The sequence below is a fragment of the Podarcis tiliguerta genome, assembly GCF_965153285.1.
Source record: "Podarcis tiliguerta genome assembly, chromosome: 14".
Lineage (NCBI taxonomy): Eukaryota > Metazoa > Chordata > Lepidosauria > Squamata > Lacertidae > Podarcis > Podarcis tiliguerta.
In genome coordinates this window covers 24,242,162-24,257,351 of record NC_139547.1, presented here as the reverse complement: position 1 = coordinate 24,257,351, position 15,190 = coordinate 24,242,162, and the positions used below count along the sequence as shown (strand labels likewise).

The 15,190-nt window shown below is 43.3% G+C and overlaps 1 protein-coding gene across 6 annotated transcripts in view; it reads left to right on the top strand.

The window, feature by feature from the left end:
- Nucleotides 1-15,190, top strand: part of MCTP2 (multiple C2 and transmembrane domain containing 2) — a 113,472-nt gene that overhangs the window by 76,675 nt on the left and 21,607 nt on the right. For all 6 annotated transcript variants that reach the window (XM_083411947.1, XM_083411948.1, XM_083411952.1 and 3 more), the window contains one exon: nt 11,590-11,712. In XM_083411947.1, the coding sequence (XP_083268073.1) occupies nt 11,590-11,712 (123 nt within the window). The remainder of the gene's footprint in view (nt 1-11,589; nt 11,713-15,190) is intronic.

The window sequence follows — 15,190 nt, the reverse complement described above, 5'->3', positions numbered from 1 at the left end:
GAGGCAGTGATGGTCATCATCTTGGATGGCTTAAAAAGAGGATTAGGCAGATTCATGGAGGAGAACCCTATTAGTGGCTACTAGCTGCAACAGAGGCATTATGCCTTAGAATGCCAGTGGCTAGGAATCGCAGGTGAGTAGAGTGCTGCTGTTGTGCTCAGGTCTAGCTTGCAGGGGGTAAGAGTGCTGTTGTGCTTGGATCCTGCTTATGAGTTTCCTACAGACCACGGTGAGAACAGAATGTTGGACTAGATGGGCCACTGGTCTGATCCAGGAGGCTGTTGTTATGTTCTTATAAGTGGTATGTGTGCATGCACATGGAAACTTACAGAAAGTAAGAGGGAGACTTGGAGGAGTGTAGCCCACTATGGATACCCTACGAGTAAGGGTTAGCCCACCACCTGCTCACACAGGCCAGATTCTGTTTCTTTGTCAACATAGTGTCCTCCAGAGGAGGCCAGGCACAGAGCTGAGCGATGCACAGCTTCAGAGGCCCACTCCTCCAGATCTCTCATCCTCCGCCAGACGTGATGTCATGTGTGTATCCCCTCAGTCTTGGGGGCAACTTGACACCTCTGACAGGGCTGATGGGAGGTGAGGGACACCAACTTGGCAAAGTCAAGAATGCTGAGAATTATCCATTCTGGCTTCTGCAAGAAAGTAATGTCCATAATAATTTCTGTACACTTTAACAGGACTATGGCCTATGTTTCTTAACTCTACAGAACTGATGGGAAAGTTCCATGTAGCTCAGTTAACTACATATTGCTATGTTGATGACAGAAAAAAATGTATTTTTTTCCAGTGCAAGTCGCTTGGAAACCTTTTGGGTGACAAGTGACTAATAAATTTAATTCATTTTTAAAAACATGCTTTATTTTATTTTTTATTTAATGGAGTTAAATAAACATCTTCCACACCCATCCACACCCTCACACAATTTGCTACCCCAATTTGGGGCTAGTTGTGAGCACGTTGTTGAGGGAATTCACATGAAAGGCTCTGAACACTTGAAATGAATCTTGAGTCCATGCTAAGAAGTGTTCCTTTATTACAACTGCCCTAGTCAAAATGCTTCGTTCTATGTCTGGTGGGAAATCCTGGCCCTTACACACACACACACACACACACACACACACACTTCCAATTGAGTTCCCTGTTAAATAACTTTGTGAAATAGTCTAGAAGCATCAGCCATAATCTTTATACAGTTTTCAAGGAGGGGAGAGGTGGGAAATTCCTGTAGGTGGCGATATACAATCACAAATGGGGGGAAAGTCCAAAATATTATATCCCTTACACTCTTTGTTGTTATTGCTTCTGGTTCATTCTGGCAGAATTGCTCTCTCGTCTCTCCCCCACCCCCAAGTTATTTTCTAGCCCCGTTTGCTTATCTGTTGCTTCAGCCTTGATCTGCAGTACAACTTGTACAAAATCTTGATAACTGGATGCACGTTTCGTCTTCAGCTGTGAGGCTATTTGAGCTGTGTTAACACGCAACTACTGAAATTCTGATAGACGGGGGGCTGCGTGGGTTTGCCAACCGATCAGCAAAGCATCAAAACAAACAAAAAGCAAGCAGGCTTGACAGGGTTTTTGTCAGGGACCAGGAGTTCTCTTCATCAGGTAAAGGAAGAGAGTGTAGACAATAAATAATACATATAACCCAAAGGAGAAGGGTACACAGAAATCCTACTGTCAGATGAGCCCAGGGAGTCAGGATGTGGCCCTAATTTCCCTGGAGGACTCAACTGCAAAAGACCCAGAAAGATAAGAGGCCACTCTGCTCTTTCGCAATAGGCGAGGAAGTTGGGCCCTTTTAAGTCAAGTCACAGCTGAGTGCTCTCATAGCCATACCATTAGACAACCTTTTAAGATTATACAACAATCTTATAATTACACAATAATCATACTTATGGGTGCGTTGCAACAACCATTGCAGCTCTCCACAGGTTGACTATTTTCTGGGCAAATGATTTGGAGTGCTCAGATATCTTCTTTTGAAGCAACGTCGGTTGCTTTTGCTTTGAAGTTCCATTGTACTTGACATAACTTGCCACACTATTCTCTGGAAACTGAAGGACCTTGTTTTTGCCTGTGTTCCTAAATGCTTAGCTTTGGAGCGTATGGGATAACTTCTTTCTTGGTTGCCTTCTCCAGATTGACCCAAGGAGCCAATCCTCACTGGCTGACTCACCTCTTTTCACTGTGTTTGGTTCCAACCAACACAAAAGGTGAGAAGGCTTCTTCTCAGTGGCTAAAAGCCTCCACCTTTCATGCTGATTGACCAACCCTAGGATGCTGGAGGCAGGAACTCTGTTGCAGAAATAGTAACAAGTCTTTAACCCTTGGCCACTGCACCTCTGCACCTTCTGATCTGGAAGGACTGTGCATTGTTCTTCAGACAGATATTATGCAGATAGCTCAGCCCATAAGTGGGATTGTGGGGTGAGGAATTTTGGTTCAGCTCACATTTATATTGTGAACTCTACCTAATTCGCACTTCCTGAAACAATACGTAAACTGCCATGCAGCCATCCTTTAAAATTCTCACTTCCCTGAATTTTGCAACGCAATTCTCCAACCAAGCAATAGACTCCAAAATGTATCTAATATGGATAAATGTACACAGGAATGCTTATAATAATAATTTTAAAATGTGTACATTGGGCAAAATTGCATGCCTATATGTGTGTGTGTGTGTGTGTGTGAATGAAATAATCTGCACTAAAATGCTGACAAACTTTTGAGAACCTGCCAAGACAGTTTACAATTGAATGGAAAAAACAAAACCCAGTATAAAATATGATTTGAATAGTAAAACTAAGCAACAAATGATAAAATAGCAATGTACAACATAAAAGAGAAAAAAAACCCATCAAACTCATAGAAACAGCAGTAAAATCCTCAATATTAATAAATAAAATTATAGGCAAAAAATAAAAAAAAAACACCTTAATGGAGCCTAAAAGTTAACAAAGTTGGTGCCAGAAGACAAGTAGTACTGAGGAGATGATTCCATAGCTGGGGTAGCTTTGTACATTTAGACCCAACCCTCTAAAATGCCATGGTGGACAAGACGGTACTCTCTGGGTGCTGTTGAACTTCAGTGCTCATCAGCCCCAGCCGTCATGGCCGATGGTCTGAGAGTTGTCATCTAGCCACATATGGAGGGTCACAGGTTCTCCATCCCTGGATTAAACTATATGATAAAAAGTTTGCCCAGGCAGGCCTGGAAGTGGTGAGTTGGATGCCCTGAGTTCCTTGGAAGATGTGTCAAATGGTATAAACACACTTAATTAAAGGAGGTGTGGGCAAACTGTAGCCCTCCAGATATGGTTGGAGTCAAACTTCCATCAGACCCACCCAGTATGGTTAATGGTCAGAGATGGTAGGAGCTGTAGTTCAAGCACAACTGTTGGGTTGCCCATCATTGGTGATTGGATTCATTCTACGTCTAGTGAGCAAATAGTGAAATTCCTTGGTTTTAGTTCATTATTTGTGGACCAGTAGCCAGTGGTCTTTCTCAGTATGAGACAGCTTCATATGTTCGGATGGCAGTCAATGATGTCTTCTTCCCAGCGTTATTCCTTTGATGTGCACAGATCCACCTGTACAATGCAGAACTGTTGTCAAGTGTCCTTGAGTCTTGGAAACAGAGCAGTGGTGTCTGTGTGTGTGTACAAAAAATGGGCCAGTTTCTTTTTAATCATTCATATATAGATCCCTCCAAAACTGTGAGACTCCTTCTACTACGATAAGCATTTCATTAAATGGAGCAAGCATTAAGATAGATGCTGCATGGTGCTAATTGTCATTATATCTGAAGGATCAAAACAGTGCCAAAGTGTTTCATTATCACATTGGTCACCTGCATAATTTAAAAAAGGGGAGAGATGCCGTTGAGAAAAAAAATAATGTGACAAGCAAAGCAAAGGATTGTGGAAGTGTATACAATCAGAATACTAAGTAGTGTTTCAGTCTTGGTTAACTTTGGTTCAGACTAGACCATAAGCAAGGATGAATGTGAGCTGCCTCTCTCCATGGCTTCTTTTAAATGAAAAGGAGCATCAGATACAGCAGTGGGGAGTGGAATAGCAGCAGGAGAAGGGCTGCTCAACCCTTTCCCTCCCAGCTTTTTCCTGCTCAAAATTGCTTTTCATAAGCTGCTTTCCTACCTGGAGAGGGAAATGGTACAGGGTCCTTGCGTGTATGAGAAAAGCTGGTGTTGATGATGACTTTGAGCAGACAAACAGCAGAGAGGTAAATTCATTTCATTTCATTTATTATATTTCTAGGCCGCTTTTCACTCCCCGAGTCACAAACAATAAATAACAAAAACATAATAGAACATCACAATTACAACATAAACCATGTACAGTGGTGCCTTGCAAGACGAAAAGAATCCGTTCCGTGAGTCTCTTCGTCTAGCGGTTTTTTCGTCTTGCGAAGCAAGCCCATTAGCGGATTAGCGCTATTAGCGGTTTAGCGGCTATTAGCGGCTATTAAAGGCTTAAGGGATTAGCGGATTAGCTGCTAAAAGGCTATTAGCAGTTTAGTGCCTTAGAAAAAGGGGGTAGGGAGCGGAAAAAAAACCCCCAGGAATCGCAAGACATTTTCGTATTGCGAAGCAAGCCCATAGCAAATTCGTCCTGCGAAGCACCTCCAAAACGGAAAACCCTTTCGTCTAGCGGGTTTTCCGTCTTGCGAGGCATTCGTGTTGCGGGGCACCACTGTACAAATCATCTGTAAAACAACCACCTTCTATAAAACACCATTAACAAAACAACTAAAAAAATAAGTTAAACAGCACAACCACAACAAAAGTCATATTATGAGATTCACAAAGCACTGCAGCACTCATAATCCACAAAGTAATATTAACAGCATTAACAATTAACAGACTAACAAACTAAGCACTGTGGAAATTCACACACACACACACACACACACACTCCCCACCTCCATGATTCATAATATTCCACTCAGTTCATCAAAAGACACATACACATAATGCCCATGGCAACAGCTCCATTCTGAAGGCTCCTAGGGCTGGGGGTGGGGCAAAGCAGGTGGAAAAAGCCATTGCCTGATGGTCGGCACAAAGTTTCAAGTGATAAGCAGTCCCCTAGATGGCTTCCCAAAGGTGGAGACATATTGGGTGTCTCTCATATATCACCCTCATTGTCTTGCAGAAATACAGGGAGAATATTCTCCTAAGTACCCTTGAAACTCAGGGTCAATCAACATGATGTCCTCCAGATGTTGGGCTCCAGTTCCCATTAGCCCCATAAGACACACAGTGTGGAACCTTTTTCAGCCTGAGGGCTGCATATCCTTCTGGGCAACCTTTCAGGGGCTACATGCCAGGGGTGGGTGAGTCCAGAGGCAAAGCAACAAATATGCCTTTCCCATTTGCAGAACAGGATAGCTTCTACACACTGGCTGGTGATGGATACAGATACGGCTTGGGGAAAGTTTATGTGGCTGTAGAGGGGAGTTGCCTATGGAAAGTCACAAGGGCCAATGTTCTGGTATTAGGAAGGAGAAAAAAACTCCTCTCTTTCTATGAACCCCACCCGCCATAACTTTTTCTAACCCCTTTTTTGAAGGCCATCCCAATTGGGGGGAGCCAGTTTTATAGTTTAACAATGTTCTGTGTGCAGGACTCCCTTTTGAATGTCCTGAATCTTCCAGTGTCCTGAATCTTCATTGGATGTCGCCGAGTTCTAGTGTTATTAGAGAGAGAGAAAAGCTGTTCTTTATCCACCTTCTCTACATCATACCTAATTTTATATACCTCCATCATGCTTTTTTAATATTTTTGTGTCACCTCAGGCCATATAGGGAAGTTGATAAATCAGTAATCGTATGGCAACCAAGGTCAGGTTGTGGGCAACTCAAAACATATACATAAGAATTATACATACAAATAAAAACTTGACCTATACAGTAAATAAAACATGCAAAAAACCCAAAATCTTAAATCTCAAAGCAGGCCACATGACCTTATCTAGAGCCACGTTTGCACCATAATTTCAGAAAACTGTGATATCACTTTAAGCAGACATGGCTTCCCCCAAAGAATTTTGGGAGTTGTAGTTTGTTAAGGGTTCTGAGAGTTGATAGGGGACCCCTATTCCCACCACAGAGCTATAAATCCCTCTTCACAGGGAACTCTGGGAACTATAGCTTTGGGAGGGGCTCTCCCCAAAACTCTCAGCACCCTTAACTAACTACAGATCCCAAAATTATTTGGGGGTGGGAGCCATGAATGTTTAAAGTGTTATCATAATGGTTCAAATATGCAGTGTGCATATGGTCAAAGCTGGACAGCCTTCACTGGGAATTTAGCTGTATTAAACATGATGATGATAAAAATAAGCGGGGTAACTTGGTGTTTTATTGTGTATAAGTAAATTGGTTTTATTGATAGGTTTGTGGCTTTTATTTTTAGCTTTGTTAAACATTCCTTGCTTCCCTCGGAACAGGGAAGCCAAGGAATGAAAATGACAACAAATGCAGTTTAGAGACTCCAGAGCTTAAGCGCTGGGCTTGCTGTTGTTCAACGTGTTGGCTAGAGCTTCAAAGGCAGGTTTTCCACCAAACCAGAGTGGTTGAGGCAACGCGGTGGGTCCAACAAATAGCAGAAGAATCCTTGTTGTTTGTCCCGTGGGGTCAGCCTGATTTTAAAAAAAATAAAAAAATTGGCAGGCAGCATTCTGTTCTTTTCTTCTTGGACTGTTCAGCCTAAAAAGCTGTCAATATCTCTTTCATGGAGACTTTGAACAGATGCCTAAAACAGTTGCTCAAAGGAGAGAAGGATGCATTTTTTTAAAAAAAAAATTCTTTGTCTCAAAATAAGTGAAATCTAGACACATAATCATCGAAGGACGCTCGGCTCATCCTCACATTGACTGTTTCCTCTTCTTCCTCTTCTGCATGGTGCGTTACCTCACACAGTTACTTCATCCCACCCAGTGTTTCATCTGTATATAAAAATTAAAAATTCAAACAAAAATCTGTCCTGCATGAAAAACAGGCCCCTTTTGGGCATATGGTTCATTATGCACTTTTCTTTAATTACTAAAACACCCGGGATGACTCTCTGGCCTGCCCTTCCTTTCAACTTGCAAGTTGGATCTGTTCTCCAGCTCAGAAATTTTGGAACAGCCGCGTGGGGATTTCAGCTTCGTTTCTCGTAAAATTGTAGGTGCGACGTTTCTCTCTCTCTCTCTCTCTCTCTCTCTCTCTCTCTCTGCTGAAAATTCAAATGGGAAACATGCATGTTAGTTTTATTTATTTCTTTGTTTCAAAGCAGTGCTATACTGCCCTTAAATCACATCCCCAAAACGAATTAAGTAATTAAAATAAAACTGCAAAAGCAAAAAATGATAAAAGCTGCATGAGAGAATCAACAGGATTAAAACTGGTGCGTTTGAAAGAGAACTCAGCAAATCTATACATGCACCCAAATCAGAAGTTTCCTTCCTAAATGCAAAACTACATGTAAAATATCGTTCCGAGAATTTGTCCTCCTGCCATCAGGCACTCTAGGTTTATCCTGTTTTAGTTCTAGTCAGAGACACCCACTGAAATTAATGAACTTAAGTCAGTTCTGTGCATTATAGCTGGCATTGCATACAACTCTTATACCAGGGAAAGCAGCTGGTTTCAGACAGAGCAGAGGGAGCAACTATCTAATGTGTTCTCCCCTGGCTATTTGACTGCTCAGAACTGTACCTGCCAATCTGGTTTAATCCCTGAAAGATAACAACTATACCAGCCTATTTATTTTTTTTATCTTGAAAAGCAGCAGTAGACTGAAATATATGGAGAGGAACAGGTTAAGGCAGGCATAGGCAAACTCGGCAGGCATAGGCAAACTCGGTAGTTTTGGGACTACAACTCCCATCACCCCTGACCACTGGCCCTGTTAGCTAGGGATGATGGGAGTCGGAGTCCCAAAGCATCTGGAGGGCCGAGTTTGCCTATGCCTGGGTTAAGGCGAGTGCCTTTGTGAGTAGGGATAACTCTTAATCTCAGGGTTGTGGGTTTGAGCTGCACACATTGGGCATAAGATTCCTGCATGATGACTAGATGACCCTTGTGGTCCCTTCCAACTCTATGATTCATGTGTAGAAACACTTTCCCCTCCCCCAGTCTTCTGCTTTGTCTCTAGCCACCTCTAGGTGCTTCGGTTGACTTCCCATTGCCTGCACTGATGCTGCTGACTGGGAGGAGGGGCCAAGTGGTGGCAAAGGCAGCTGATGTCAACAGATTTCTTCCCCCTTTCTTATTATGCTCTATCTCCCACCCTCTGCTATGCATAGATGCTATTCGTTTCTTGTGTTAAGTCCTAGAAGATGGAAACAGCTGCCTACAGCATGCACCTCTGTACACAGGTGGATAGTTTGAAGTTGCCTCTATGGTGCCATTTCAACTGCATTTAGGGGAGGCATCTTTCAGTGGGAAGGAGGGTTTGTAAATTTTTTTAATGCATTTGCCTTTCTAAAGCTTTCTAAAGCAAATCCTACATCATTTCCCCCCCCCCTTGGAAAAAGACATGGCAATAATTCAACCCCTTGCTGCCATTGTAAGGATTTAAAGATTTGCCCAATGTACCCCTTCAGATTGGGTGAATCCCCAAACAGGGAGACATTTACACCAGTCCTTGTGCCAACACAAAACCTTATTACTCTAGTCCATGTGTGGTACCCTCAAGACATTGTCGGACTACACCTCCTGCCATCCCTGATTACTGCAGTGGTGGACTTGGGGCTCTCAAACTCCATTGGCACCCTTTGTGTGCTGCTAAAATTCAGTGTTCCTGCCAGTGTGGTGTAGTGGTTAAGAGTGGTGGACTCGTAATTTGGTGAACCAGGTTCACGTCTCCACTCCTCCACATGCAGCTGCTGGGTGACCTTGGGCCAGTCACACTTCTTTGAAGTCTCTCAGCCCCACTCACCTCACAGAGTGTTTGTTGTTGGGGAGAAAGGGAAAGGAGAATGTTAGCCACTTTGAGACTCCTTAGGGTAGTGATAAAGCGGGATATCAAATCCAAATACTTTCTCCTCCTCCTCCTCCTCCTCCTCCTCCTCTTCTTCTTCTTCTTCTTCTTCTTCTTCTTCTTCTTCTTCTTCTTCTTCTTCTTCTCATGCTCTGTTTTACAGCATTGTTGTGGCAAAACTGGTTGCGCTACCCTATAACCACCTCTGATGGGAGTCCAGTAACAGCTGAAGGACACCGTGTTGGCCATCCCTTCTCTAGATCCTGATCTCTTCCCTTGTGTATCTTATTTTCCTTTCATTCCTTTTGCCAGAGAAAAACTTGCGCTTTCCCCTCCCTTGCAAAGAAAACCCCCCACAATAAAAATCACAACCAAACAACTATCCTTGGCTTCATTAGATATGTTTGGAGGGCATGCTTTTCACCAGTGTTACAGGTCCTGATTTGAATTGGGACCTGCCGTGGCTGCTTTATGCAAAAAAATTAAAAATATATGGGCAATCAGGTAACGGGGGGTGGGGGTGGGGGGGGTTAGGGAGAGAACCATTTTCAGCCAGAGAGCCCCATTTCTTCCAGGGCAACCATTTGGGAGCCATATGTCATGGGGTGCTTGGGTCCAGAGGCAGAAGTGGAAAGAACACTGAACGTGATTGTTATCTTTTGTACAATTTCTACAGAAACTCATACTCCCCTCTCTACCCTCACAATAAGAAGTACTCTTGGAGTTCAAGGACAAATTGCACACCGGCTAAAGCACCCGAGGAGGGTGGCCTGGTGAGGGGTGTGACTCAGGAAGGAGCACGTCTTGCGGGGAGTCCCAAGGGCCAGATGGGTGTGACTAGCTCCACATGGCCCCCCCCAGACCTAAGGTTCCCCATACTGGCTCTCCAATACTGGCTACTTTGGGAACTGGAGATGGATCTCCAATACTGGCTACTTAGGGAAGCAGAATGAACATGACTATGGAACTCACACTCACCAGCTTGGATGGCTTTGAAAGAGAATGGGACAAACTCATGGCTATCAATCGCTCCTAGCCATGATAGAGGCCAGTAATGCTTCTGAATACCAGTTGCTAGAAACCACAGAGGGGAAGAGGGCTCTTGTGGGCTTCCCATGGGCATCACTGTGAGAACAGGATGCTAGAGTAGATGTGGCATGGGCCTGATCCAAACAGGTTCTTCTTATGCTCTTGGCCCTGAACGAGTAATGCAGAGAGATCTGCATTGCTTCCCAGTATGTTTCCGAGCACAATTCAAAGTGTTGGTGCTGACCTTTAAAGCCCTAAACAGCCTCGGTCCTGTATACCAGAAGGAGTGTCTCCACCCCCATCGTTCAGCCGGGACACAGATCCAGCACTGAGGGCCTTCTGACAGTTCCCTCATTGCGAGAAGTGAGGTTACAGGGAATCAGACAGAGGGCCTTCTCTGTAGTGGCACCTGCCCATGGAACGCCCTCCCATCAGATGTCAAGGAAATAAGCAGCTATCCTAATTTTAAAAGACAGCCCTGTTTAGGGAAGTTTTTAGTATTCAATGCCGTATTGTTTTTAACACTCGTTTGGGAGCTGCCCAGAGTGGCTGGGGAAACTCAGCCAGATGGGTGGGGTATAAATAATAAATTATTATTATTATAACAGCATGGCTCATGTCTAGCAAAAACAACCAGATAGGAGACATCCTTTGTCATGAACACTTCTCCCCAAGGTATAAGAGCTCAAGAGGAGTAAGGAAGCAGCCAACAAGAGAGAGGTTCGCATTCTTCCCAGACGGCTGTGAACGGTAGTTTATCAACTCCCCTTGCTTTGAGAATGACAGGAATGCAGAGAGTGTGCTATAGAGCAACCAACTCTCTCAAGTGACACAGGCAATGTCAGAAGGCGAGAGGGAAAGCAGTTCCACACTGTAAGGGGAGTTAATTCATCCAAGGAGCAGACATATGGGAAAGGTCTTAGAAAACAAAGCTGGAAAGAGAAAGGCCATAGGGTTCGGATATTCTGCCAAAACCGGAATCACTCCCCAGAAGGGTCAACCGATTCATAAGTCATGGACATACAGATAGGTGTCCGAGGCTGAGTGTTTGTATTGCAATAAATCTTTAAGCTAATTACAACTTGAGTGCTGTGTTATCAAGATGGCAGCCTGGCTCCTGACATCCTTTTGTTACTGTGGTTCTGCAGGTGACAGGCATTTCTTCTATCCAGTTTCAATGAGTGTTCCATTCCCCCCCCCCCTCTTGTTCTTTTTCTCTCTTGTTTTTTCAACTTTCATCAAGGTCTCTCTTTTCTTGTTTGTTTACATAATTGTACATCCCTACAATGAGAATAAAATCAAAAGTAGAAGGTAACGCTAACAATTCTAACGGATGACATGGTGCACTTGGAACATGGAAACATCCAAGGTGATTATCTTCCCATGAATGCAAAAGTGGGAGAGATCAGAGGTTAGCGGAGCTTCAAGGATGCACATAGGAATGAAGAGTCAGAAGCTTTGTTCTTCACACCTCCCTTTTCTTCCTTCCCCTCTTTTCTTTTCATCAAATGATGTAAATAGCCCCTTCTGTTTTCCTTTGTTTCATTTAGGTATTCGTTGTCACGGTTTGGCATTTTGATTTGTACATGGTGCCCTTGGCTTTACTGCTCCTTTTTGCTTACAACTTCTCCCTCATCTCTCCAGAGAAAGTGTCCAGCGCACAAGACCCCCAGGTAAGTTAAGTTGTGCTTAATATTTCAGGTTCTGGTTGTAATTTAGTACGGAACAGTGGTGTGTGTTGCATTTATGCGTTGCCATATAGGTGAATCCAGGGATGGGGAGTTTGTGACCCTCCAGATGTTGATAGACTACAACTCCCATGATCCTTGACCACCGGTCATGAGAGCTGGGGCTGATTTGAGTTGTACTTCCTTGGGTCCCCTGGTGTCAATGGACTACAGTTCCTATCATCCCTGACACCATCAGCTTGCTGGGGCTGATGTGTGTTGGGATTCCAATAGCATCTGGAAGGCCAAAGAGTCCTCACTTCTAGTTTACCTTGATTAAGGCTTAACCCCTTGGTCTTTACTAGGGATGGAGGAGAAATTTGATTCAGTACACATTTAAAGCCAAATCTTTCAAATGTGCACTTTCCAAAGCAATACGCATACCCAAACACAACTATCCTTCAAAATTCACACTTAGTTGAATTTTGCAGTGCAGTTTTCCAGCCAAACAATGTCTACAAAAACACACATGTTAGAGGAAAGGTTGCATAAAAATGAAGATATCAGTGAAGTTAGCACTAAGAAATGCATTACATTATATTGCAGAAAAAATAAATATCACAAATTGCTGTAAAATGTGAAGAGGTGAATTTAGGATTAGAAAAACCAGAAGCCTAGGAAAACTGAAATTAATAGGGCCTTCCACCCCTAGCATTCACACACATAGCTTGAATCAAAACCAAAGTTTCTCTGAATTTATTTCCCTGCATTCATCACTTAGGGCGCCATATTTCAAAAAGTAAAAAAACCAGGACACCCTGAAAGTTGTTGAACTTTTTTTATTTCCGATTCAAATAACTTGTACTAGCCATTGTCCATGACAAATCTGAATCAAAAATAAATAGGGGTGTTAAGAAATAAAAGGGGTGTCGCACCACAAATAATGGTCTCTGTTTAGATCCCTGTGTCTCCCTTTCAGTTCACTGTTATATTGTCCAAGGTCTTCTTTCTTAGCTTTTTGGCTGCCAAAGCAAAAAGAGCGACTTTAAAGTTGTCGAGTGTTTTTTTTACACAAACGCCCCAAAAGCGCTTTTTCTATTGATCCAGGACAAAACACCAGACGTATGGCAGCTCTATCATTGCTTGTTGTGCCAAGTTTCTTTATAACAGCCCTATGGGTTATTTTCAGCTAGGTCCGTTTGTACCCTTAGAAATGTGTGGACCTAACTTAGCCATGTCCTCTAATTTCAGTACATCTCCTATGAGTACGACTATTGTTGAATACGGCCCTATATGTGTTTCCTTAAAAGCAAACCCCACAGGCAGCACATAGCTTGTTCGGACAAGTCTTCAGTACAAATTCAATCTATCAATTTAGGATAGTTGTTGGAGGTGTTACGAGACAGGCCTATGTTGAGCACACTCTGCCCCATAATGCATCTGTTCACTGCCTTTATTTCATTTATTTATTTCATTTAAAAGTGTTTCTAAACCACTTATTTATTTATTTTTGAAATCTCTAAGTCGTGGACACTATATAAAATAGCAAAACAATATCCATTAAAACCAAAATGCAACCTGAAACCATAAAACAACAATGAAGTAAGTCACAACAAGAGATATGGGGGATTTGCAGATTTTTTTTTTGCAATGCAGCTGTATCCCACCTGGAACCTGTCGGATGTATTGGACTTAGAACTTCCATGGGTTAGATAAGACTGGGAAGGACCCAACTGGGGCTGATAAAGAGTTACAGTCCAAAATAGATCTAGAGGGCGCCAGGAAGGTTGGAAAAAGTGGCATAATGCCTCACAAGCCTGCCAGTCATGTTTGACCCAATATGACTGTGAGATAAGAGAGATGGATATGGTACACCACAGAAAATATATCATAGTAACTTCATCCATCTTGAACACAATTGCTTGTGTCCAGCTGGTTCTGTTAACATCGCTATAGTCATTATATACAAAACCACAACAGATATTCTTAAAACGAGCTGCTTTTGTCATCAGTTTGAATCAAACTAAGATTAATTTAAAAAGGTAAAGGTACCCCTGCCCATACGGGCCAGTCTTGACAGACTCTAGGGTTGTGCGCCCATCTCACTCAAAGAGGCCGGGGGCCAGCGCTGTCCGAAGACACTTCCGGGTCACCTGGTCAGCGTGACATCGCTGCTCTGGTGAGCCAGAGCCGCACACGGAAACGCCATTTACCTTCCCGCTAGTAAGCGGTCCCTATTTATCTACTTGCACCTGAGAGTGCTTTCAAACTGCTAGGTTGGCAGGCGCTGGGACCGAACAACGGGAGCGCACCCCGCCACGGGGATTCAAACCGCCGACCTTTCGATCGGCAAGTCCTAGGCGCTGAGGCTTTAACCCACAGTGCCACCCGCGTCCCATAAGATTAATTTGGGTCAGCTTTTAAACTTTGCTTAATGGTTTTGCCTTCTCTTCTCCACCTTCAATTGAAGTAACTTTGCTTGGTACTCTTGCCCTTTTGTCTGTCAAAAGGCAACTCCCTGTGATTCACCTTGTGAAACTTCAAAGAGAGCAAATCTTACGAGCAACTTTATGTTACTTTTAATCTGGATAGGACCTTGGGGGAAGCAATAATCAGTTTGGTGTATTGGTTAGTTGGACTTTGAGACCCAGGCCCCAAATCCACACTCATCCATAAATCCATGCTGATCTTTGGGCTATTGATTGTCACTCAGCCTAACTTACCTCACAGGGTGTGGGTAAAATGAGGAGGAGGTAGACCATGTATGCCATGTTGAGAACAACAACAGCAACACTTATAATAGCACTGTGGTTATAATTAGGTTGTATTCAAGCATCTTCCTGCCATTTTCTTTTTATTTATTTTTACTTTTCTGGTTCTGTTCAGAGTCTGCTCTCTACGCCCACCCCCACTGGAGAGAAAAGAGTTGCAGATTGGGGCAAATGGCATTTTCAGTTAGCTGACCATTTCAGGCACATCAAATACGAAGACAAATGGTTAGAGGCCAAGTAATCAGAGTGAAGTCCCAATCCCTACAGATGGAGCCGTAAAAACATTTAACATGGCTTTTATTACATCTGGAAAATTGAAGTTTTACTCTCTAGGTGGAATTTGGGACAAACAAGTCATTATTGAATGCAAAGGGGATAGGTTTGTATTGGGTTTTTATGGGGGATAAAATGGGATAGTGAAATCCAGCAAACCTGATGATGGCTGAGGACACAGAGTTAAAAACAACCCCTCTCCATCACTCATTCTCTGACGACACGTTGCTGTCCCACTGAAATCCCAAGGATTCTGTCCACTGATGCTAAGCGGGTGATGGATGTTGCGATTTGCCATACGTCTTGTCGTGCACACTATTTTTCTTTACAGTCTCCCGTTCCCCATCACATATTATTTTCAAAAGTTCATTTTAGGAGGGTTCATAGGAACCTTCTTATGCCATTGAAAGCATGTGTGAGGGGCTGGAGCGGGGGGTTCA